General features: G+C 40.8%; 1 protein-coding gene and 1 pseudogene across 3 annotated transcripts in view; both read left to right on the top strand.

The window, feature by feature from the left end:
* Positions 1-18,759, top strand: part of TOX3 (TOX high mobility group box family member 3) — a 102,408-nt gene extending 83,649 nt beyond the window's left edge. For 2 of the 3 annotated variants that reach the window (XM_031680585.2, XM_031680584.2), the window contains exons 4-8: positions 6,625-6,894; positions 10,918-11,145; positions 12,688-12,768; positions 16,813-17,520; positions 17,798-18,759. In XM_031680585.2, the coding sequence (XP_031536445.2) occupies positions 6,625-6,894; positions 10,918-11,145; positions 12,688-12,768; positions 16,813-17,520; positions 17,798-17,851 (1,341 nt within the window). In that variant the 3' untranslated portion in view covers positions 17,852-18,759. Of the gene's footprint in view, positions 1-6,624; positions 6,895-10,917; positions 11,146-12,687; positions 12,769-16,812 lie in introns of all 3 variants that reach the window. The other variant, XM_072967357.1, reaches the window with a different exon arrangement.
* The window catches only part of LOC140698316 (MFS-type transporter SLC18B1-like), a 485,714-nt pseudogene that overhangs the window by 415,581 nt on the left and 43,153 nt on the right, over positions 1-26,980 (top strand).

Raw genomic sequence — 26,980 nt, 5'->3', positions numbered from 1 at the left:
GTGTGATTAAGTGCCACCAAGCATGCCGCATAAAGACAAATGCTGGGCGTGGGAGGGAAGGGGAATTCGCTCTGAGGGGACTTTGTGGACGGACAGGCCCTCGCTCTGAGCCTGAAAGTGTGAGTGAAAAAGCTTTGAATGTATAGAGGAAAGTAAGAGTTTTTTTGGCTAAGGAAGTAAGAGCAGACTGTATCCATTCCCTCCCCATCCCCCAGACCCTGCATATCTTATATGAGACGCAGACGTGGCAATACAACATAGTGATTTACTCAGAAGGCACCTTTCCATTCTCTTTCCATCTTCATTAAGTCAAGGAGGAAGTCTCAGTTTGGGGCTCATAAGTCTCTTACACATCTCTTTCATCCTTTCGAAGAAAGAGAAAGCAGAACTCTGGCCCAGACCCTGAGGCCGGTACCCCGCATTTAGATGGACTATAATGGTATTATTTCCTTTACTTGGTATTTATCCGGCATCCCATTGATCACGAGTGATTCCAGTTTTTAATTTATGCCAGGGAGCTAAAGTTTCCTTTTTCATATAAATTTATTCAGATTTTTTAACCATTTGCCCAAGTGATTCATATTCAATAATAGACTGCGTTTTCCGGCAATTTAAGAAAAGCAGGGACCGCTACCTGAAATATACATTCCTTGGTTTCCTGTTTTTTAAAAAAAAGCAAAAGACAAGAGACTTTTTCATCAGGTAGAGACAGAAGCAAGCCTCAGCTCAGCACACTCCTGCCACCAAGACACACACAAACCATCAAGGCATTGTTGAGCGGAGGCGTCGGCGATTGGACTTGCAGGCAAATAGAAAGCAGCGTGCTTCCTCTCAAGTCCATGGCCTGTCCATTCCAAATGACCTCTGATGGCAAAAGTTAATCCATGGGTACTCCTCAAACCATGCTTTGAGATGTTAGGTTATATGTTTATATTTATGTTGTTTATAATTAAATCCAAGTTGTCCACAATTGATTTAGATGAGTTGCCCATGACGTATGATCAGTTAGAAGTTATTGGAATGAATAACCTCACTAGATAGAGACCAAGCCTTTAAACTTTTAATGGCATCCTTCTACACTGTGATTAAAATCCAGACTTCCTGGGGCAGACTACACCCTTGTTAGTTTATGGCCATTCCTTGCCTCTCCAGCTTCATAGCCAGCCTGGCTTTTCTCCTGGCCAATAACGCTCACCTTTCCTTATCCATGATGTGCTCCCTTACGCTGAGGGACTTTGTACGTGTTTTTATCTACATAGGATGCTGTTCCCTCTTTCCTGGCATAGTTAGCTTCTACTCTTCCTTTCTACCTCAGCTCAGTGGGTCACCACTTCAGGGAGGCATCCCCTGATGTCCCCACCTGGCATAGTCTGACCCAGCCCCATCTCTTCAATCCCATTGCATTTTGCTGTTCATCTTGCCTCCCCGGCTCCTACCTCTGCTGCTCTCTTTCCATTTCTCAAGCATGCCAAGCTCTCTCCCTCCTCGGGCTTTTCTCTGCCTGGAACATACTTTTCTCTGCCTGCCTCATTTCATGGTTGACTCCTCCCCATTCTTTAGGTATCGGCTCAAACGTCATCTCAGAGAGGCCTTTCCTGCTGACCTAATCAAATGTAGCCACTCTCCCCTGAATTTTTTTTTTTGGTCTAGCCTATATATATATATACATATTTCACTATATCTATTACAGTTTGAGTCTTGTTTCTGCACAGACAGAATATAGTCTTCGGATACTTCCTCTTCCTCTCTCACAAGAAGATGATTTCCATTATATTTGTCTAATTAAGTCATTCTCCAATGGGGATAAGGGGAGATTTTGCCCCTCAGGGGACATTTGCCAATGTCTGGAGACTTTTGGTTGTCACAGCCTGGTGGGGGATGGGAGGCTACTGGCACCAGGTGGGTAGAGACCAGAGATGCTGTTAAGCATTTACATACTCAAGGTGCATTTGTAAGCAAAGAATGTGATGCACTCCCCCAACAAAGAATTATCCAGACCACAATGTCAATACTGCTGAGGCTGAGAAACTCTTACCTAATATCATCAGTTAGAGGAAAGAGTGAGATCAGAGGAGAGAATGAGTTGTTCCCAAATGATGAACAATTTAGGAAATGGTACAAGTGAACTCTCCACATAAAACGGAATTGGGAAAGGAGTTGAAAGAGCTACCAGCATTCAGTCCTTAACGTTGGATGTGACAATAGCAATCTCATATAACCTACTAGTTGCTTTGCTTTTCAGTGATCATTGGTAAATCTTTCAAGACTTAATTTTAGTAAGTGAAACCTAATGATTTATAAAAATGCATTAAATTTCTTAGGGCTGTATCTACACTTACAAGTTTCTTTCTCATATCATTGCTAGCAGGAAAAATTATGAGCTGTTTTGGAGGAGTATGTATCAACCATTCTTGCCTATACTTCGTCATAGTAAATTCATTAGTCCATCTAAATTTTGTTTAATTAGAGTCATATTTAAAAGAATCACATGGCAGTTTCTAGTTTTTAAAGATATGAACATTGATATATTGGCTTCTCTGGCCTGGCACACAGTAAGTGCTCAATAAATACTTTTCAACTGAGCTGACATCTTTCTCTTTTTAAGTGGGAATCCTAAGTTCAAAGAAATGTCTTTTGAAGGTCACTGTTTTGTTTTGTTTCTAGGGGAGGTTATTAAGATTTATTTACTTACTTACTTACTTATTTACTTTTAATGAAGGTACTGGAATTGAACCCAGGCCCTCATGCATGCTAAGCATGCACTCTGCCACTGAGCTGTATATACTTTGCCACCGAAGATTACTTTTTTTAGTAGAAAATGATTGGAGCTGTTAAGGATCACCAGGTTCCCCTAAGGAAGTTGTTCATAATCAGTGGCCCTAAAGGAACTCTAAAGAGATACTTTCTCCATTAATCTTCTGACACTGTAATCTTCACACATAGAAAGTTATCAGATGACTGTGGACCATGGTAAATGCTAGCACATTCTGATGCATAGATTATGTGGTTTAGAGGTTACCTGAAAATCTTTTAGAGGTCTTTGGTGTACTGTCCTGTGGGGGATAAGAAAGGTGGGGTCAGCATTGTTTGGAATCTGAAGACCACGTAGGTGCTCTGAGTTTTGGCAAGGCCTCGGCCCACCACCAGCGTTCTTCAGAAGTGGTTTCTGCACTGTCCCCACTGCAGAGAGAGCCAATTTCTAGAAGTTTTTTTTATTTAATTAATTAATTAATTAATTAATTTTTAGTGAAACGTTGTGAGGAATCTCAATTTATAAAACAAATGAAACTGGAGTTGCTTTGCTTATAACAGGGGATGGTGGTGGCCGAGAGCTCAGAGCCCCATTCATCTCTCTCTGTGTCAGTCCGTGCTTCCGCCTTGGGGGCCCCGTGCTCCCTAGCGCATTTTCTCTTCATCAAGCAATACCACCTAGCCCCGGGCTTAGGGGATCAGTCCCATCTAAGAATGGGTATAATAGTGTCTAATTCAGAAAGTTATTTAGAGGATTGAATTGGAAAACATATGTTAAGCTTAGCATAAATCCTGGCACAGAGTGAACATATATATCATAAAGGTTCCTTTTTCCTACAGTGACCCTCAGCTGTCTGTCACCAGGAGCTCTCAGGCAACCAGGTCCATAATAAAGGCATCCATTGTGGGTGAAATTCAGGAGGTGCTGATAAAGCCAAGAAAAGTAACTTCTTGGCCGTGAGATTGATCTGAAACACTGTAGGTCTGGGATGAGTCAGCCGAGTATCCACACATGATGTTCACGGGCCTTGGAGTAAAGAGAGCGAAGCAACTCGGTTAATGAGAAAGCTGTGTAAATTCATCATCGAATTTCATGGCCATGCCAGTTAACTAATTTATTACTATACAGTCAGAATTCAAATACTCTGGAGTTGCCTGGGGATATTTTAAAACATTTAGATTTAAATAAGTCCGAAAGGACTTCTTAAAAGCATTCTGAAAGACATATTTGGAGAGTAAAATTAAGAATAAAATAGCTTAATTCCCAGTAGTTGGCAGGGTTGGGAGTGATGCAAGCAAGCCATAGTGGAATCTTCATAGAACATGGAGGTGTGGACAGTCAGCCCAAATTTTTCGAAGAGAAATAGCTGAATGTGTGACAGAATGCTCATGAAAAGCAATTAGGACAAACTGATAACGTAAAAGCCACTTTTGTGATACAAGTCTGTAGCAGAACGCCAGCCAGTAGAATATAATGTTTTAGGAGCAGTGGGAAAGAATATTGTCAGTGAGACAAGGAAGAGTGGGGTTGTTCTGATTCTCCAGGATTCCACGGGAATCTGATAACTCAGAAATTATTACAAAATGGAAAATTGATATATTTAATATTAAACCCTAGGAATTAACTACAGACCAGTTTAACTATGTATCTCTTCTTTTTAGTTTTTCCTAACTAAAGTGTTTTCATTTTTGTTTATTTTGTGTTGTTGTAAATGGAAAAAGTTAAGATGCTCCCCTCCTTACCCCACCAATCCAACCCTGTATAATGTAACCATTGTTTACATATTTTTTTAAACAAAAAGGGGCTGTACTCTATAACTGTGTTGCCACTTGCTTTTTCACTTACGATATCTTGCATATCACTATAGATGGGTGGTTCTCAACTGGGAGCAGTTTTGCCCTTCGGGGGGCAATGTCCGGAGACATTTTTTGATTGTCATGACTGAAGAGGGGAGGGAGGTTGCTACTGGCATCTAGTAGGTAGGGGCCAGGGTTACTGTGAACATCCTGCAATACAAAGGACAGCCCCGACGGCAAAGAACTATCTGTTCCCAAATGTCAATATAGCTGAAATTGAAAAACTCTGTTCTAGGTCAGTACACATAAATCTAATGCATTGTTTTAAAAAGCTTCATAATGTTTTGTCATATGGTAGATCATAATTTATTCAACTAGTTTCCTATTGATAGCTATGGCTTCTTATTTAGTGGTGTGATCATATTTAATATTAAGAAGCCAAATGCTCCAAGTTATAATTCATTTGTTTCTTTAAAGAGCACAAAGAAGCCTTATCAGAAAGACTCAAAAGAGGAACAGTTAAGAATTCATAGGTTTGTGTATAAAATTAGATTCTGGGTCACTGTGAGTCAGGAGAATTTGGTTTCCATAAAGTCACAGACTCACTCTAAATTGACAAGTCTGACAGCAAGTCATTTGAAAAGCATGTCTTCATTTTTTTGATTCTTTGGAATTAAAAAGGAGATGAAGAAGAAGAAACAGAAGAAGAGGCAACAGCAACAACTCAAAAGCCCTTTATATGACTGCCAGAAACAAAGAAGGCTACTTTTGAAGTGACGGCAGTGGCTTTCAGAGAAGCTAATTCTGATTATCTCTACCTCCTCCTTATACACATTTAAAAAAATTCATTAGTGCATTAAATCAGGGTGGGTTGAACGGAAGAAAGCAAAGCAGGTTTAAGAAGGAAAAAGGGATATCCAATTCTAAAGACATGGAATGACTTCCAGATGCTGATGACAATGCAATTTAGAATTGGGATGACCCTCTGGTTAACCACAGAGGGTTTTACAGAGAGGGTGCCCTGAGGCAAGCAGATGCTTGCTCTGTGCTTCTCTGGCCCATCCTCTCTCCATGTCCTATGCCTTCCTGGGAGGATGAAATAGAGAACTGATTCTGCCCTTCTCACAGAGCTGGGGGAAGGGTAGGAACCAGCACTGTGAGCGAGGGATGGCAGACCAGTTGGTGAGCCTCCACCCTTTTCTTTGTCATCACTGTCCTCAGTAAGAAGCTGAGTTGGACGTTTATCTTCCCTTAGCTGATAGTCTTTTATTCCACTTAGTTAAGTCATCCTCTGATAGCTCTGCAGAGCAATAGACTGGGACAGGTAATTTGGGCTTTGTGCTTTTGGCCTTTTCACTTCCTGGCACGTGTCCTTATAGTTAATAAATTAGTAGAGACCGTTACCCTGGAATAAGTCAGATCGCCCAAAATGCAACAACTCAGATCTGTCTCAGGAACTGCTAGCACTATAAATTGATTGATATTTTAATTGAGGTATAATGGACATATAATACTGTGTTAGTTTCAGGTACACAATATAATGATTCGCTATTTGGATATATTGTGAAATTATCACCTCAGTGAGTCTAGTTAACATTAGTCATCATATAGTTACAAAAAAAATTATTTTTCCTGTGATGAGGACTTTTAAGATCTATTCTCTTAGCAGCTTTCAAATATGCAAATGGTATTTATTTATTTATCATTTATTGAAGTATAGTTGATTTACAATGTTTCAGGTAGGCAGCAAAGTGATTCAGTTATACCTAAATATAGCTATTCTTTTCTGTATTCTTTTCCATTATAAGTTATTACAAGATATTGGATATAGTTCCCTGTGCTACACAATAGGTCCTCGTGGTTTATCTGTTTTATATATAGCAGTGTGTATCTGTTAATCCCCAATTATTAACTGTAGCCACCATGCTGTGTATTACATCCCCATGACGTATAGATTTTATCACTGGAAGTTGGTACCTTTTGACCCCCTTGACCCGTTTCATTCCCAGCCCCCGTGAGTGCATTGATGTTTGGGAAAACTAAAAGAGCATCCCCCCATCGCTGTCGCCCCTCTAGGATCAGAGCCACACTCAAGTGTCACAGTACCGTCAGGACCCCTCCCTGATCATGAGGTCCATCGTCCACATGACGGATGCCGCTCGCTCTGGGATCATGCCTCCTGCCCAGCTCACCACCATCAACCAGTCTCAGCTCAGCGCCCAGCTGGGGTTGAATTTGGGAGGTGCGAGCATGCCCCACACGTCTCCTTCACCTCCAGCGAGCAAATCGGCAACCCCCTCCCCTTCCAGCTCCATCAATGAAGAGGATGCGGATGAATCCAACAGAGTAAGTTAACTGCCTTTAGAATATAACCTACAATTTGGGATCACCCATGCTTACGTCTTTGAATTTCATCGTCACAGTATTACCTCCTTTTTCTTCCTGGGTTGAAATAGCTTTTAAATTTATGACAGTTTGATTTTTTTTCCCTTCACTCTTTTATATTTATTTCTTTTCTTTGGAAAATGTATTAAACTGGAAGTTGGGAGATCTGGCTGCTCCTACTAGGAGTAAGGTATTGAGCAAGCCACTTACAGGCATAATTTTCCTAATCGGTAAAGAGGAAGGCTTGCACTGGACTTTTCAGAAGTTTCAGCTGCTCTGATTCTTAGATGATGTCCATGTGGGCGTGTTTCACCTAGTTAGTCAGCTAACCTGCAGCCACATGTGACAGTCTTGCACCTCTGATGATGCTTATTGCTTAGTAAGTTTCTTTCATCTTGCATCTTTGCTTTTGTCAGGGAGATTATATATTATTCAAATAGACATTATTCAAAGTAAAAACTTAGTTTCAGGCTTTTCTGAAGGCCTTTAAAAGTATTCTATTTCATTCAAATTACTTATTCTAGGTGCACAATTCCTCATTCCTCATTCATCAATTATGCGTCGTACACTTACTCTGTGCTTAGCATTTTACCTGGTTCAGGTGATACAAAGATTTACAAGAGAATTACTGCCCCTGGGACTTCCCCTTGGGAACATGTGGCAGCGCCAGATGTGATTAGTGGTATAATTGATGTATCTGGTGTGCTGAGCCCGTCATCGATTCTGTTTAGGAGAGTGATTTGAGGAAGACTTTACTGAGAAGGTGATGTTTGAATTAGGTCTAAGAGGATACATAAAACTTTGTGACGCAGAAGAGAGAGGCCAGCATTCTGGGAGAGGGAGCAAGTGGAAGTGCATGCCCGTTTATGGGTATCGCGAACAGTGTGACGAGGGGGGGGAAAGAAACAGGAATTGAAGAAAGAAGTGGCTGAAAGGTGGGAACCTTTCCCCGGCTGGTAGTTGAGAGCTGATGAGTTATTTGCATAGTGGAATGGCATAAGCAAATTTATGCTTCAGAAATATAACTTGAGCTGTGTATAGAATGTGTTCCAAAGAGAGGGACCAGAGAAAAGATCCTTTTATGAAGTGTTTCCTTTTATTTTTAACGAAGAAAGGAATGGACAGGAGGTACCAGATTAGTGAGACATTCAAGAAGGAGAATCACTCGTTAAGGTTTGATGATCCCCTGGAATTTGAAGGAGTAGAAGATACACCAGGTTTTAGTTTGGGAGCCAGAAGGGATACGGGTAATGAGAAGATAACCCGGAAGGGAGGATTGTTTTTCGTTTGTTTGTTTGTTTTTCCCCATAGGGAAGATGAGAGTTGGACATGGTAGGGGCTGGATCTGAGATGCTTCCATTTGAGTCTAGAACTCAGTCCGTTGGAGATGAAACTATAGATTTGGGGGCCCTCAGCACATCAATGTGAAGACATAGAAGTGACCGGGATTTCTCAGAGTGTGTAAGGAGCAAGTCAAGGCCAGAACCTCGAGCATCACTTACTTTGACCTTGAGCATCATTATTTTTAAATAGAAATGGAAGAAGAGGAGCTGGGGAGGTTTGTGAGTGATAAAAAGAGGAGAAATGTTGCAGGGATTTTCAGCAGGAACGTTTGGTCCACCCCGTGATGTGAGCACCCCACTGCACACAAGGTGGGGAAGTGTGCTGCCAGTCTCTGCTCGCACTCGTAAGGGCAGTGGGGTGAAGTGGGAAATAATAAAGAAACTCAAGGGATGTGTATGAGATATAGCTGGCTATTACACAATTCAAGTGGATTCCTTTCACTTCACTCAAATTCCCACTGATCGTAATACTTACTTCTGTATCAATCTGAAATTGTCCCATCCGAAGAGAACCTTTTATGTGACTCCTAGCTTGCTCCATTTTAAGTCACGGTCTAGGTTTTGTGTAAAGACAAGGAATCCAGTTTATCAACGGCTTAGCTGAAAAAGGAAGATTAACATTAGTGTTGATTATGTCTTTGGGGTAAAGCTATTTCTCCGTTTTTCGCAGCCCTTTGAGTCAGCTACGTGAAAGTTTCTTTCGGAGAATTAATTCTGAGCTTTTATTTAAACTGTGAAATTCCTCATTTCGGGTTTATTCGTAAAAGGTAATGACGATTAGGTCAGGTCGTGGTTATCCAAAAAAGACGTCAGAGGCTGTCAACATTTGAATGCTGTTTTGCGAAGAATGAAATTAAACTCCTCTTCTTTGGAAAAAGCTGTACTGGAAATTACTTTCATCTTGCCATTGGTCGGAGTATTGTTGATGCAACCAGTGCCAAATTCTCTTCCAAGAATAGAGTTGTTTTACTCAATAAGAAAAATCTGTGTCTATGTATTTTTTCTTGTGGCTAAAGTAATATTTTTTCACTGAAGGAAAACTTGGCTCCAATTGAAGCTCTAACCGAAAGACATCTGACTCCCTTGCAAGTTCAGATTCATTAACTAGAATTTAACAAGTCTCGCTTATTCTGAGGATTTAGAAAAAAAGGCTATGAGGTCTACAGAATTTTATTGGATTAATTGTGTGAGTTATAAAAGACGGCATTTAGGAGGAGAGACGAGATCTAGCTTAACACCTACTGAGGTCTGTAAACTACTTGTATAAAGTATGAGTGTGGTTACCACTCAAATAATGAAAACAGTAGGCCCACCAAGAAGGAGGCTGCCAGTTTCCTAACACCAGGAGGGTTCAGAGCTCTCAGAATTACTTATCAGTTTCCTCGCTAAGAATTCCAGTAATTGGGTTAAGTTCCAAATGACCCTTCTTCAGCAAGTAATGATGTTCTTGGAAAATTTGAATTAAGATTCAAGACTCAAGGCCATTAAAAGCCAATCTGTTAGTAACTTGAATCTATCTCTGTTGATCTTGCCTAAGGCTGGCTTTTAAAACAGATTTTGTCAAACACTGCAGCGTTCTTGATGAAGTTAACTGCAGAATTGTCTTCAACAGAGTCATGTTATAATCTAAGGGGGATAAAACAAGGTTAATCAATCATTTCCCCTGCTTTTCTGTTGAGTATGTTTTTGATTGTTGAAATTAGATGCTGGTAGCAGGTGAATATTGGAGCTCAGTGGTATATAAATTTGGGGAACTGTACCCATGTTATTTCTATGGTTTTGATTTCGGACAGCGTGTGATTTTCAGAGAGTGTGAACCTCTGTATGTCAGTATTCTTGTGGGCAGGGTTACTATATGTAATAATAAATGTCTTCTTATTAGTCTTTTTTTAGCCTTGGTGATTTTAAGTATCTACTGTTGCTGCTGTTTGACAGGTTTTTAATTTTATGAAGAGTATCAATTTCCTTTCTAGTTCTAGTTAGAATTTTGACATTTGTACATTTCCTGTTATCCTATTCTTTAGAAAGTTTTCATTGTTTTAGGAAATAAAGATGACCTTTCCCTTATTGTGAAACCTAGGAATTATAGCAGATTTCCATTTGCGTTTCCGGAGACCATCAGCAGAGTAACATGTGGTAAAATTAAAAAAAAAAAAAAAAAAAACAAGCCTCAAAAAAATCAATTCAGACTGATCATACATATGGTATGTGTCTAAAGCAAGGGACCTCATTTAAAATATCTGAATATGATCAACATCCTGAATATTATTTAAGTTTACTTCTAAAAACCTCTGAAAATGTAAAATATTTTGTTTATAGGTACGTATGTAGCATGGCATATAGAGAGCGAGCATTGCCTGGTACGGAGTGTTCTGTTTTTCATTACTCATAATTGCTATTTAGAGCATATGTTGCGAATGTATTGAGGATACTTCTGGGTCTCATTAATCAATGTTCTAAATGCTAATGTCTGCTGTCCAGTTAACTCTAAGCAAGTTTGCCCCTCCCCCGCTTTTGGGGGTGATTCATCTGTGCATGATGTTTAACAAAACCTTAAAAGAACAATTGTAAGCCCGAGTAAGTCTTTCTGCATTCTCGGCCAGTACATTCTAGGCAATGAATTTTCTTCCTGCTTTTACAGGCCATTGGAGAGAAAAGAGCTGCTCCAGATTCTGGCAAGAAGCCCAAGACTCCAAAGAAAAAGAAAAAGAAAGACCCCAATGAGCCACAGAAGCCAGTGTCAGCATATGCCCTGTTTTTCAGAGACACGCAGGCTGCAATTAAAGGTCAAAACCCCAACGCCACCTTTGGAGAGGTCTCAAAAATCGTAGCGTCTATGTGGGACAGCCTGGGAGAGGAACAAAAGCAGGTGAGGCCAAGATCCGTGGCAGCTGTGTTGTGAAACGTCATACCAGAATATTCCTTACCCCTTTCCTGAGTGATTGCTTCTTGATATGATTGCTTCTCATGAAAGCCTGTCTAAGCAATGGCATTAAAAAACCCAAACATAGGAGTCCAAACCACTCTCCAGGTATATGGCTTTCTCAGTTCCCTGAAGGGTGCGTGTTCAGAGCCCATTCAGAAGAGAGTTGGAGGAGATCCAGGCAGTATCCTGCAAGCATCAACTTTTGATGATCATCTTTTCATTTGAAATAACGTGGAATTTTTTCCTCCTTCGTTCAAGGAGGAAATCTTGCTTGCCTTTCTTTGATCATCTTTCTGAACCCTTGTGCTGTCCTGGTGGGTCTCCAAACTTTGAAGCTGTCTCTGCGTGTCTCATTATTGTCCTTGGGCATTTGAAATTTTATTCCAAGTTCATTTGAAAGCTCAGCAGTAATGAGAGGTATTGAGAGATTAGCCATGCTGGTGGGAGATACTTCCTTAAGGTCTAGCCTCCCGTCTCTCCCCAGGCAAGTCCTCCACACCAATGGAGAGAAGAATGACTTCCTCGGGGCTCAGTCCTCCCCTGGCTCCTTGCGTGAAACTCCAGTGACTATTCAGAGGAGTGAACTTTACACATCCTCAGAATAATAGACCCCTGTCAGTAATAAACCAGAATAATTGTTTCAGGAACTAAGAGTGAAAAACCCTTGGTTTTCTTTCCTTTTCTTTTTTTCTTTCAAAACAAATCATGGATTCGTTCCTACTCGCTGCTTACCTTGGGATGGTGCAGCTCTAGAATTTGCCTGTTTTTTTGCAGTGAGCTTCATGCTATATGCAGCAGACTGATTTTTCTACCCCAGGAATGTAATCCCAAAGCTGCATCTAACTTTTAAATTCTGGAGGAAAAGAGAGTTGCGCTTTGGTATAACAGCCAGCCATCAGACCGCTGTTAAGAAAAGGAAGCCCACATCACGTTCAATATATTGGTATTTGTTTATGTAGCCACTGGTCTCACTAATGGGTAATCTTTCATCTTTTACTATTTCTGGCTTGTTTTCCTCCAAAAGAAAACCCAGGTTGAAAGGCCTCTGTCTTGTCTGTCTTCGCACACTCTCTCTATCGTTGGTTTTTTCATCCTCTGATTTGGTGCGTGTGTGTGAGAGAAAGAAGACACTGATGGAGAAACTCGTTAACTTTCTATCGTTTAAACCATTTGCCGCAAATTTCATTCTTGTTGCCTTATTTACAGCCTGAGCATGAGGTCCTCAGCCGTTACTCTTAAGAAATCTGTGCTGCAACCTGAAATCTTTCTCTTGTTCGCCATAGTTAACATCAAAGTTGTGCTCCAGCGAGGGCGGCGGGGTGCCGTTTTGTTTTAATATCTGTGTGTGTATGTTTCCGTTTAAAAGTCAAAGCCGCGGAGACCAACTTTATAAGTGAGTTCTGTTGCAACCTAATTTGCACAGCAGTTATTTTATGGCTGCGAATTTGTATGCTAAAGGTGGTGCTAATTGTGGTCTTTTCATAGGTATATAAAAGGAAAACGGAAGCTGCCAAAAAAGAGTACCTGAAGGCCCTGGCCGCGTACAGGGCCAGCCTCGTTTCTAAGGTAAACCCAGACGGGGGCTGCCAGTCTCTGAGAGAATCACAATCTTGAAACAGCCATGGAGCATTCAAAACAGAAATGCAACTCCTCTTAGAGTTGATTAAAAAAAAAAAAAAAACCACACACATCTTGGACAACTCAGAAACTTACTTGTTCTCAGTAGAGATCACCAGAATGATGGCATGAAAAATAAGAGTTAATTTAAGCTGCAGAATCTAAATTGTTTCCAAAAGATCCACTGATCTCTATGTATGTATGTTGAAGCTATTTAGACAATTTTTTTTTAGTATATGTATACTTTATTTCTAAGTGGAGGTACTGGGATTGAACACAGGACCTCATGCATGCTAAGCATGTGCTCTACCACTGAATTATAACCACCCCCCACTTAGGCAAATCTTAAACAGCCTCTTGTTCTTTCTTCTTTTTGGGGACTGACATCTGTGGTAATGTCCTCTATTGAAACTGGGAGGTATGGCTGGCAGTTTTGGATATTGGATCATAAATTCTCAATGGTTACATTATTGTAATAGGGGATGTTACATTTTTTGACCAAACTGTTCCACATCCTATAAATAAATAAACCTCATGATTATTTAAAATAAAATTATGCTCCAAGTACTTTTAAAAAAAGACATGTATACATGTTTTATACATAGAGTATACAATGGACTCTGATGTGTTATAAAATGCACCAGTATCCCAAAGCACATGTCTTTCTGGATTATTATTACCTTGATCCAGAAGGAGCATGAGCTATTACCTTCTATTTTAACATTTAATTGACTTTGTCCTTAGCCTCCCTAGAATTTAGAGAGGCTTTGGGGAGGATAATTTGAGCTCATGTTCTTGCTCTTGCTGTATCTCCTCTGGCAAACAGAGATTCCGTTTCATTGTCAGTGTTTTTTGCCTTAAAGTACCACATAGGGCCTCCAGGCATGGTCAGTGTTGCTGGCAAAGCTATTTTTAAAAGGTTTATCCTTTTTTCTCTTCTGCACCTGAGTTGTTTCTTCCTTATATTAAGATCTACCATTGGCATCTGCTCAGAAGCAGATCCAGAGAGGTCCTCCTGTCTTTGACAGCTCTTAGGACACTTCCCACTTCTTGAGAAAGAAAACATTCGTCAGGTCAATAGCAAAGCCTTTTTCTGACACTCTGGAAGACACACACTGAGAGATACACCCATTCTGGATGCAGATTTGCACGTTGGTAGAAAACAACTGAAGGTGTGGGCCACAGATGTTAAGAACTGAGATGTATGTGATGGCTAATTAGACAAGTGACATGAATAGAGTAGCAGTGTGCATGTACTTTTTAAGTGGACCATTTATTCATTCATTTACCCAGAAGCAGGTATGGGTGATCTTCATGCATTAGAGCATGAATAATTGACCGTACATGGATTTAAGCCAAGAGCCAGTAACTCAAAAGGCATTCTAGAAAGAGCATCCAGGACTGGGCTCATTGGGTCTGTGACTGATTTAGAAGGGATTGTTTAAACATTTTACATCAGGTACTAAAATCTGGATTCAAAAACATTTCCAAGTGGAATTCACTGACTCCAAAAAACCAATAGGATGGAATTAAAAAAAAAATCTAACATACTGTTTGTTTGAGGGGTTTTGTTTTTGTTTATTCATTAGGTAAGTGCAGTTGAGAGCACTCTAAATTTATAGTCAGAGACATGGCAGACAGCTAAAATAGTCCTTGAGGTATGACTTTAGAATAATTTCAGCCTGAACCCAGTGTAAAATGGCTGCTAATCTGGTGATCTCACAGGAATCAGCACCTAATCCTACAACTTGATGATGAGACCATCTCTGAAGTTCTCTCTCTCGCTCTTTTTCTTTTTTTTTTTGGGGGGGTCCCCGCAATTTAAGGGGGAATGATGACTAAATTGAAGGCCTCTCCAGAGGGTTGCCTCCACACCTGAGAGTCGAACCATATTCAAATAATCAAAAGAATCATGAAAGTGAGGATTTGGGGGCATGTGATTTGGGTCCTCAGATGTAAGCACCATCATGTAAGGGGAGCCTAAGTTTGGTCTCTGTACCCTGGATAGAAGCAGTTGTCCAAGGAGTGAGATTACAGGGAGGAAGATTTCAGCCTCAACCTTAGAATAGTAAACAGGGCTGCATCACATGTCCATTTAACTTACGTCTCTCGATCTGGAGCCTAGGACTCCCTGCCTTAAGATGTGACTCTACTATCACTTCCAATCTTCACAAGAAAATTAATAGAAGCTTAATATTAAGCCCCAAGGGAGTAGACCTGGCAGGCAAGTGGGACCTCTTCACAGGGAACCAGCCTTTTTCATTCTCCACTCGGGGGCATCTTAAAGGCACAGTGGTGTCATTGGCCAGGTGTCTATACATAGACTTCCTCTGTAGTTTCATCCTTAAGATTGGCTTGGTGATTTTTAAATATTCGAGTACATAAAAATAATGTTCATATTTATGTGTAGAAAACTGTGTATTCTACTTAGTGGGCGATTTAATGGTAACCATGAGTATTTGCAGGTTTCTTCTTACCCAAGACTTTAGAACATGACCCTCCAGTAACATGCAGCCCCCTTGGGCTTTTGCACAAAAAAGGGACAGAGAACCGTCTGGTAAGGTGCTCAAACAGAAACCATCAGCGATGACTTTTCCTACCTTGTGTGACTCTTCTTGTAAAGTCACTCCTCAGATTTCTTCTAATGGTAGATTTTATAAATGTGAGTAATAAAAATGTAGAAGTACACATTCAAAATCATTAAAGAGAGTGGATGGCAGCTTGATGCCTCCAAAGTTCCCCCATAACCTCCCTCCAAAAACCTCTAATTTTCTGAAGAATAAGAGAAAAAAAATTGTCTTTAAGAGGACTCATTCCAATCACTGTTGCATTAGTAAAATAATTTATTTTGTGGAGGTAATTATGTGTTTTTAGCACAAAATGTATTAGGCAGTTTCTCCCCATGTTGTGCCCCAGGTCGTTTTCCTTGTAACAGATTATTCAGTCACACAAATGTTGAACATTCTCCCCTTACCTGTGACTCCTTTGATACATTCTGGAAATCTCTGAAAATCTTTGGTAAACTAAAATATTTCTAAAGTTGTAAAGTACTTCAATTTAGTGTCTCTAAATATTCAAATGAGCACTGTTATAAATAATCTTGCAAATACCAGGCTTTGAAATTTTCTAGTCAGAGTCATTTTCTGGTAGTAGTAATTGTTAATTAATCAAAATAGCTAACATTTATGAAATGCTCTCTGTGGGCCAGGTGCTGCTCTAAATGCTTAACAAATATGAGTTAATTTAATTCTCACAGCCTCTACACAAGCTATAAAACCCCATTTTATAGATACGGAAAGCAGGGAACAGATGGGTGAATTAACTTGCCCAAAGTCACAAAGTTGTTGAGTATCAGAGCTAGACTTGAACTCAGGCAGTCTATACCCTATTGTCTTTCAAACTGATTCTTGGTGGTGAGGTTAGTTTAGACTTAAATGCTGAAGAACTGTTACTCTTAAATATGTGTATCAGTTATCTTTTGCTACAGTAGCACTGTGTAACAACCAGCCTCAAAACCCAATAACTCAAAAAGATAACGTTCATCTCAGAGAGTGCCAGTAAACCAGCTGGGTCTTCAGAGCTAGGCCAAGGTTGGCAGGATCAGCCAGTCTTGCTCACCTGTATGCAGTCAGCATGGGGGGTTGGCACTGGACTCATACACATAAATGGCAATTGGCTGGCTGGCAGTGAACTGGCTCTTGAGTGGGGTAACAGGGCCACATGTCTGTCATCAGGTTGTGGCAGGTGCTGAGGGAGACAGACAGACAGACAGACTTTGAGAACTCACTTCCATCACATTCTGTTGACCAGAGCAAAGGCACCAATCGGGCCAGCCTAGATTCAAAGGGTGGGGAGTTTGCCTCCACCTCTGGGGGGGAGCTACAAAGTCATGTGACAAAGTGCTTGGGTTCAGGGAAGCATGAATAATGGTGGCCATTTTTGTCATCAATTTACAAGACTTAAAAATACTCAAATCTTCTCCCCCAAATTCAGGCTGCCGCTGAATCAGCAGAAGCCCAGACCATTCGTTCTGTTCAACAAACCCTGGCGTCCACCAATCTGACACCCTCCCTCCTTCTCAGCCCCCCGCTGTCTCAACATGGAACAGTGTCGGCACCACCTCAGACTCTCCAGCAATCGCTCCCCAGATCAATCGCTCCCAAACCCTTAACCATGAGACTCCCCATGAACCAGATTGTCACGTCGGTCACCATTGCAGCCAACATGCCATCGAACATTGGGGCTCCGCTGATCAGCTCCATGGTTGGCTCAGCATCCTCCACCCAAGTGAGCTCTTCGGTCCAGACCCAGCAGCATCAGATGCAGCAGCAGCAGCAGCAGCAGCACCAGATGCAACAGATGCAGCAGCAGCAGCTCCAGCAGCACCAGATGCATCAGCAGCTCCAGCAGCAGATGCAGCAGCAGCATTTTCAGCACCACATGCAGCAGCACCTGCAGCAGCAGCAGCAGCACCTGCAGCAGCAGCTCAGCCAACAGCAGCTGCAGCAGCAGCTGCAGCAGCACCTCCAGCTGCAGCAGCTGCAGCACATGCAGCATCAGTCCCAGCCTTCTCCGCGGCAGCCTTCCCCCGTCACCTCCCAGATGACGTCCCCCGGCCCCGCCATTGGGAGCCCCCAGCCAGCCTCTCAGCAGCACCAGTCGCAGATACAGTCTCAGACGCAGACTCAAGTATTATCGCAGGTCAGTATTTTCTGAAGATGCACGCGGCAGGCGGGTTTGCGCATCTTGGGGGAGAGTGGCGTCATCGGAGGGTAAACCACATGTGGCTGAAACTCGGAAGTCGGTGTTGGTTATGCAGAAATGTGTAACAGACCACGCGGTCCTCTCAAGTGTCTATTAGATAGGCAATAAGAACTACAGTGTAGCTGAAAATCATCTTCTAGCGGACTCTAAATCACTTTGTTTTTAAACAAGAAAAGCTGTGCTCTTTTATGTGATGCCTTTTTTATTTATTCAGGCTGTACCTACAATATGTGAATCAAACCGTTTAATGAATCCTGGGACATACTGATGACTGTAATAAACTGGCCTCTTTGAGTCATAGCAAATGGCCTTATTTCTCCAGAAGTGAATAAACCACACTTCCAGGTGACTGGAACGTCCGAAGCCCTAAAAATAAAAAGCACAGTCGTAACTACCTGAAATATGAAGAACCAGTTTCATACAAACATTTGTATGACGTCAATCGTTGATGGCATTTTTTTGTCATGAAAAAAAATGTAAATCACAGACTTTTGCCAAAGCTCTTATTTTTTTTCCTTAAATCTCTCCAGAAAAAAAAAAAAATGCAAGTGATTAGATTCAATTATTGACTCATTTTTCACTTTTTACCCATGACTTCTCCAAATCAAACCACAGTATATGTTGGAACAGTATCTATGACCACTGTTAGCCCATTATACTCATGCCAATTAGAAGACAAGAATGTGAATATTATATTCTGTGTTTTGAGTGACAAGTTTCGAAAATTAAAAACACTGTATTTTTAAAAGGGAAATGCACTTAAATGAAAACAGTTATTACAAAAGTTAAGATTTAAAAAAAAAGCAAGAGTTTTTATTATGATGTAATACCGGTAGAATATTTAAAAGGCACACCACATCGGAATAATCAATGTAAATATTTTCTTTCAAAGTTGTAAGTTTTCATATCATGTGTTGTAAAGTTTTCATAAACGAGGCTTTAACGTAAACACTGGTGACACGAACCATTCATTGCTACGTTGCTTCTTGTGTTTTTATGCTGTTTTATACTTTTTTATGAGTTATGATAGCAGCAATTAAGTTGTTTGTATTTTGCTTAACTAAAACAAAAATGCTTTTATCTTGCTATAGAATAAACACATTTCAGTAAAAACCGTGGACTGTATTTTGATGCAACAACCAGGAAACTGTTCACTTTTCAAATAAAATGATATGTTAAATTTCACTTTCGGTTCTTTGAGTATGTAGAAGGTGAGGAAATATGTCCACATACCAACTTGTGTTGGAACCCCAGCATCAGTTTCCATTTTTAGTTGGAAATAAGAGATTCAGAGCTAAGCATTTGGATTGCATGGTCCCAAATCAGGGCCTGTAAAAAAGAAAAGAAGCCATCAGAAATACTTTTATAATTATAATTTTGTTAAGATGCAAGGGAAAGGTAAGTGTAGAGGAGAAAGCAATCATCTCTTTGGGGCTAGAACCAACTGGCATTGTGTTGTTACTGCTATTAAAACGGATGGCGAATGCTAATTCTTAAGCCAAAATAATTATTTCAGTGCCCATTTCTTCCCCCCTTTTCTTGCTCTGTAGTGGCTCCTCTTTGAGAACAGTGTGACCACTATCCCCAGTTGTCTTGCATGATTAATTACAGCATCTGTCCTGTCAGAAGCTATAATGAAGAGGTCTTGATAAAAATTGCAAATTACCACTGGCAACAGTCTTAAACTGCTTATGATAAAATGAAAATTAAAAACAGCAAGTGTCAACCCTGACCAGAATCCTAATCTGGAAAAAAATGAGAGTGTGAGTAGGGGCAGCCATAGTACTGTGTGCAAGACATTCAAAAAAAAAATAATGGAATATGGATTCCTCAAAGTTGTTGTTGTATTTCAAAGAATATTTACTGTACGTAGTGGGCTATGAATAATGAATTCAGCTTTCAATATTTCATAATCCTCTCGTACTCTGTGTTATGTACAAATATTGAACAGCAAGAGCTTCTAATTATAAATTTATAGATTTCTTGCTGTAGAAAAATTTGTGTCTAAATTGAAGCTTTTCATAAGATGTATTAGTTGACAGGTATCAGTGTTCAAACAGTCCAAGGATGGTGCCTAATCATGTCTACAAGGGGGCAACTATATTCCACAAAGAACTGATTCCACGTCAGACCCATCAGAAGCAGAGCTGATGGCGAAAGATTTTTCTGTGAATTGAAACTAACATTACATAACAATAAGAACCATTTTATACTCTGTTGTGAAACCTTTAGACAAATGTCTTCAAAATTAATTGCTAAACTACATGTGACAGTAATTGTGTATTAGTTCTGTAATTGTCATTTTGAAAACCCATGAAGTATTGCTTGGAAAAAAAATGTCACTAGTGATAAGACTTAATTGCAAATGAAGTCTGTTTTCAACTGGTTTGCAGTTAGAAGCAGGTGTTGTATCATCTATTAAATGATTTTATAAATCTTGAGTTTTATCACATTTGATTAAATGCTGCTAAGCACACTGACGGTCAATTTCAAGGAAAAGAATTGCTTGATGACTAATGGTTTAAAAAAATTAATCACCAGGCAGAACTATATCTTTAAAATGTCGAAAAGGCTTGAATCGTGAAAAGAATTCCCCAGCCTTGTTACCAAATCATTTTTCTCAGGATCTGCTAAAGCATATGATGCATCAACTTGTATTTCCCTTTATCCGTGGGACTGGTTCCTAGTTCTGAGACGTACGTTAAGTACTTGGTGTACTTTTTTGGTTATAGGTCAGAAATAAAGCAGGGTGGTGAAAAATAGACGTGAGAAATGTGGTATCTGATTAGCGGGACACCTAAACAGCCTAAATGCTTTTCCTGCTAAATGGTCCACAGACATTAACGAGGCTCCCCCACGCCCCCTCCCCCATCTCGCACACCTTCTCTCTCCCCCTGCCGTGGGCACAGTATTTTATTACTCTGGCTAAACAGACTCTCGTTTTTGCATTAACCAGTACTGCCTTGCGATGAAAGAACATAAGGAGTTTTCATTTTTAGCTGACACGGGGTCATTAGTTCCCGACTCAAAGAACAAAAGCTTAAATGCCTTCGTGCAGCATAATTTCTGCAATCTATTCCCACCTGATGGAGGTTTGAAGGCTTTCGAGACAGATGGATTAATATCTCAAGTTTAAGTAGAAGTCCTCCGCTGTGTCCATTCAGCGGGCTGCAGACATCTGAATGGTTTCGTTCCCATTTCTCACCCCGTGGAGCATTTTTCAGCACTGGACTTCAATCTAACCTTTCCTTTCCCCCCCTTCTCCCCACCCCTTTTGTTTGGCTTTTGTTTTGCAACAGCTGTTATTATCGTTTTTGGTCAGCTGTGATTGCTGGAGGCAAAATAGGACCAGATGGTGTTTTGCTATGCATGAATGGCGAGTTAGAGGAGTTGGGATTGAATAGGCCAAGTTTGAATGGTGTCTACGCACCACCTGCCTGCCTGAGCTGTGGCACACACATCACAGGAGCATGATCCGCCTCAGACCTACTAGAATCGGATGGGAAAGTGGGGAGCTGGGGTGGATTTTCCCCATGTTTATTGATCTTCCATGCACTAACGGAATAATGCAGTGTACAGTCAATTTGAGTTAATTGGATATGACAGAGCATGGGCGTGCAATCTATCACTCTAGAATTCTGGTTTGCTTTAGATTTCATTGCTCCCTCAGATACACACACACACACACACAGAATAATAGCAAAAATTAGTGGGCTAAGTAGGCACAAAATTGTTTAAAATGTCTCTAAAATAGCAGAATTAAGAGTCTAAAGTAAGGATTTGGAAAGGGGAAGATTCTTCAAAATGATATTTGTGTCTGTCAATAATACAAGGCAAAGAAAAGCTATGTTTCTGATACTCGTGGAGAGACTTTATACCTGTAGGTTACCCATCAAATATTTCACACGTAGAAGAAATGTGCTTTGCTAGGAAACTCACACAGATACACGACCAGATTAGAATTCTCTTAGAAAATATGAACTGTAGAAGTCTTTCTCCTCATCCTCTCAAAGACAGCTTTGCTGACTGTCTGAAGTAACCCTGAGATGTGCTTTTTCTGAATCTGAAAGCTGGTGAATGAGTTTAACCCATGTCGATTGTGATCCTACAGGTGTGTGGGTCGCGTGTGCCGGGGTGTCACCGAGGAAAGCTTAACCACCCAGGAAACATGGAGTGAGATATGCAGACAGACAGCTCCATTTGCCTGAGGCCCTAATTACTTAAATTTACTTCTGCTACATGCAAAACACGATGATAGGTCCCAAAGGAGATGCAAAAATAAACAGGGCCTTCTGTTTGTATACGTTTGAAATTTTCCATAATAAAAGTTTAAAAAAAATAAAATAGAAGCCATTCTTCACTTCAGGAGCTTTTATTTTTCTCTTGTGGTGAGGGAGAGCACCAAGAAACCTGGAACACATGTGGGTTTTGTGTGTGTGTGTGTGTGTGTGTGTGCTTGATAATCTGAGAAAACTGCAATTTATTTAGAAAGGGAAGAGATTGCAACTGGTTAGGGTATTTGGGAAAGCTGCATGGGATTACTGGCATCTAAGACGTGCCCTGTGGGACTTCACTAGGCTGAGGTGGCCGTCCTCGCCCAGCAGAAGAAGGAGGTGGCTTCTCCGGGCAAGGGTTGAAAGCACAGGCACCAGCAAAATAGCAGTAGAGAACAAAGCAAATTGGACCCATAGTGCTCTGGGGGAGGTGAGCGGGAGAAAGTGCTAGAAGGGAAGTTTGGGGTTAGGTTTGTCGAAGTCCTTGTATGCCCAGCTGGGAACTTGTGCTTAATTCAAAAAGCACTAAGGAAGGTCTGATCAGGGTGGATTGAACGCATGAAGGGTTTTATGTGAGCTTACTTTTGAGAAGGGAGTATCCAGTCGCCACTAAAAGCTGAAAGAAAAATGGAACAAGCTTCCCACTTGAAAATGTATCTCAGTGTTTTAATTATTTACGTAAATAAATAAGGCGATCGCTCCGCGCTCGCTCCCAGACCACTCCCGTCTTCCCGGTACAAGAACACACCCTCGGCAGAGCCGAACCAAGGCATTTTCGGTGCCATCTGCAGAATAAGCCTTATCTTTACATTAGCATCCAGGGGGAGATCATTTTCTGTGTTTCTGCTGTGAGAAAGAAAGCTATTTTCACCACTGGTAAAAAGTACCTCTCGGTGCTTGAACTCAAACGTGATGAATGATAAAAAAGAAGGCCTTGCTTTGTTGCTGAGTAAAACCTCAGGCAGCCCTGGGAGGGATGTTGGTTATGGTCTCAATTTAATTTCAAAGAAGACCCTTCACAGACAGAAAACGCGAATGTGGATGCACACTTCTTAGCAGAGGAATAATGCTCTTTTGTAAAACTTCTCATTATCACTAGCATTTGTATAGTGGTCTGTACTTTTCAAAGCAGTTTTCTGTGGATTAGCTCATTCAGTTCCCTCTCTCGATAGGACGGGAGTGAGCCTCATGGAACAAATTAGGAAACCGAGGCACAGAGAGGGTTATGGCTTGTTCCACTATCTGTTTTGCTTATAAGAGGCACCGTCAGAACTGGCATGGACATTGTCTCCTTCTAGACCTGTTATTTCATTTACCTGCTAATATTTGTATATGTGTCGCATGTATTTTTGACGTGTATTTATCTGTCATATATTGTATGGAAGGAGGTGTAAGTAAATATATGTGTGAATAGACAGATGATAGATATAAATAGATAGATAATAGATGACAGAAATCCATCACAGCACCAAAGAGAATAATTAATCCCTGTTTTCCTCATGGCTAGTCAGGCAGTAAACCAAAGTGAACGCCACCTAGCCTGTGTTCTCAATGGGGCATAATGCCACATGGCACTTTTTCCCGGTGTGAGTACCTTCCAGTCTGATTGCTTCCTCTACCGAGATCTCTCTGTAATTATTTTGTATTCGGGCAAACGGCTTTGACTTGTGGGGTTCAAATGCTGGGGCTGGAGGTGCCACAAAGGTGTGTTTAAAAGGGGGTGGGGGAAGAGCAGGCTTTAGGGAAGATGGAGATGGGTAAAGACCAGATAAGTGTGCATTGTTATCCATTATTTAGGGAATCCAGTGACTCAGTGTTGAGCCTGGGAATTCAATGCAGGAGAGGGGACGCGGCCCCCTAAGGACTGGGGGTAGCCACCCCGGGTACTGCTTCAGGAGTTACCTCTCCATTTCCAAGACCATCTCCCCCTGGCTAGTGGAGTGCATCCTAGCGCAGGCCACCACTTGTTACAGGAAATACAGAGGTGAGAACCTCCGATCCTAAGTCCCCCTTCCACAAGATTTTATTACTGTCTTAACTATAAAGAGCTCCAAAGATACCTTGCAAATAGTCACTTGCTAAGGTTGAACAAAACTGAGTGACATTCTAACATATTCATCCAGAACACCAAGCCCCAGCTTTCTGGAGAACGGAATATTTGGGGACTTTGAACAGAATCGTGGTTATTTTGAGATCCAGGTCTTATGTTTCTTTTCAGATTTTTGGCTGACTTTCTTTCTGGTCAGTGTGCTTTGACTCCAAGGGTATTTTGTTACCAAGTAAGATTCTTTTGATAACACTCCTTGTTGTGTCACCCCTTCTGACGTGCAGAGGGAGCCTTAGTGTTCAATGCGTCACAATGAGCAGAAATGATGTCATGTTCTAAACCTGCCTTAAATGGTAATTTGCAGATTTGATACAAGATTTTAGCCCAAATCCTTCAGGCCTGCTGTTCCACCCTCACCCTTTCTGCACATTCTTAATCCTCTCCTCTGTAATTGGTATTGAGTACGTGGGCTCCCCAGGGACAAATAATAGCATCTGAGGAAATTACCTACATACCCTCCTACCACTTGTGTGCTTTTTCTGGATGCCAAATTAAGATATCCATCTTTGGCTGTTTGGACAGTTACCTGGAAGGGTTAGCATCATTTTCTCCATAATAACATTTTTATAAATTGTGTCCAAAGGCTGGCACACCTAGCACGGAACTTTTTAATGATGCTTGGACTATTTTGGCCAATGAATGTGAGTACAACTATTGTTCTTTCCAAAGCAGAACCAAATTCCATAGGGGAAATGCACCATCCTTTTGCACGTAGAAAATTTAAAAAAAAAATCGTTGTTTATGCTATTCGGGCAAAATTTCTTATCAAAAGAAACATGACGTTTTCTCACAGTGTAAAGTCTAAAATCTTGGTTAGCAAGAAGATCAAGGCTATAATCAGGGAACATTTTCAAGATTTAAATATGTTACACCCAATGTTCATAGCAGCACTATTTACAATAGCCAAAACATGGAAACAGCCTAAATGTCCATCACCAGGTGACTGGATAAAGAAGATGTGGTATATTTATACAATGGAATACTACTCAGCCATAAAAACTGACAACATAATGCCATTTGCAGCAACATGGATGCTCCTAGAGAATGTCATTCTAAGTGAAGTAAGCCAGAAAGAGAAAGAAAAATACCATATGAGATCGCTCATATGTGGAATCTAAAAAACAAACAAACAAACAAAAACAAAGCATAAATACAGGACAGAAATAGACTCATGGACAGAGAATACAGACTTGTGGTTACCAGGCGGGTAGAGGGTGGGAAGGGATAGACTGGGATTTCAAAATTGTAAATAAATAAATAAATATGTTAAAAAAGTGACAATGATACTTGCTTCTAGATCCTCGAGAGCCCAGAAATGTGCTACTTGGGTTCCCTCAACTGCTAGACACAAATAACCAGCCAAAGCAGAATGACTTTGTACAGTGGGAACAAACGATCATTTTTTGGATTGGGCTCAATTCCTGTGAAGAACTTTCGTTTATTTGTAGGCTGTGTCGGAAGTTTGTTTATTGCCGAAGAATAACTTAACCTGTCTGTTGGGGACAAAAATGTGTATGTGGCTTATATTTTGGACAAAATGTGAAGGTCAGATTCTTAGGAAGGTTAGGTAATTATCTACAGAGGTTTAAATTCTTTTTTTGTCCTTGATTTTTTTTTTATTGAAGTATAGTTGATTTATAAGAGGTTTAAATTCCCGAACTAAAAACTATTCAGAGACCAGAGTCATATTTCTTCAAGTTGCTCTTTCCTTTAATTGTTAAAACCTTTTACATAGTGAGGAGCATCTTCGGGGGAGAAAGCTTCATTGGGGGATTTCTGGAGGAGCAGTCTGGCACCCAAAGACCTCGACAGCACTTGACTGAGGGAAATGCAGGAAGCACCACTCTCGGCCAGCTTCAAGTCCTTACGTCACCACCGCACATAAGGGAAATGAACAGAACTCTGCAGTGCGAATTAAGCATACTCAGCACTAAACAAAACCACTGCAGAAGCGAGTCAGTGGTCTGGGCATGTGAGCTGTGATTCCCGCAGGAGCCTGAGCACACAGGTAACTAGGCTCTGAGTCAAAGAAACAGAACACAGCCCGAGAAGAAGGAGATCACTGGATACATGTGGTTTTCAGGTGCCCGGGCGATAGCCATGAAACTACTTGGCTCCAGAACTGAGCTACATTTCGTAAGCCTGTGTTCTTAGAACAACTAAGAGTTTTATGTTTGATACAGATGGTGTTTATACAGAGTACACGAGCTCAGCGTGAGAAGTAGTCATAAAACAGACTGGGGTCTGGAATAATTATTCACAATTACTATTGTATAATTGGATGCCATGACGATTATATAAAAAATATTTTAAGAAGTAGTCTCTGCTCCCACTTTCACAATAGTTCTTAACAATAAGAGACATATGCTGTAAACATCGTAACATGTTCTATGGTGTTTACAAACTTGTATTGGGTTTGGCAAAACTGCAAATATAAAAGGCCAGGTTCTCTTACTTGCATCCTTGGGAGAGGCACTTGCCCTGACTCACCTCCAGCAGCAAGCTTACTTTCTAGTCACCCACGGGGCTCCAGGAGCTTAACTGCGTTAGTCCAGACAAAAAAAAAAAGAGAGAGAGAGAGAGACAAAAAAAATGGGCCCATTCTGCAGAGAGTACTCACTTCTTCAGCTTTCTCCAAGCCAGAAAAAGAAACTTCTTTTGGGCCAAACTGTGGCCGCTGCACAACAGCACAATGCTTATATTTAATGTTTCTAGATGGAATTAGTGAATCGACAGACATCTGATCATTATATACAAAAACACTCGTGTCTTCTAAAAGGACAAAAAACGATGAGCCTAAGTTCCTATCATCCCTAAGCAAAGCAGCCAAAAAGAAAATTCATTAGAATTTTAAGTGAAAATACATTTCCTCTTAATCGCATTTACAAAGCCGGTCTGTGCTCAGGAGCTCGGCGGCCCTTCTCTCAGGGAACAGAAGAGCATGGGAAGTAAATTTCAGAACAAATGACTCTGGGGAGGGACCTGTTTTCAAACACACGTGTAATGGGCATGGAAA

This window comes from Vicugna pacos, chromosome 9 (genome assembly GCF_048564905.1).
Source record: "Vicugna pacos chromosome 9, VicPac4, whole genome shotgun sequence".
NCBI classification, from domain to species: Eukaryota; Metazoa; Chordata; class Mammalia; order Artiodactyla; family Camelidae; genus Vicugna; species Vicugna pacos.
This window is presented reverse-complemented; position numbering and strand designations above follow the sequence as displayed.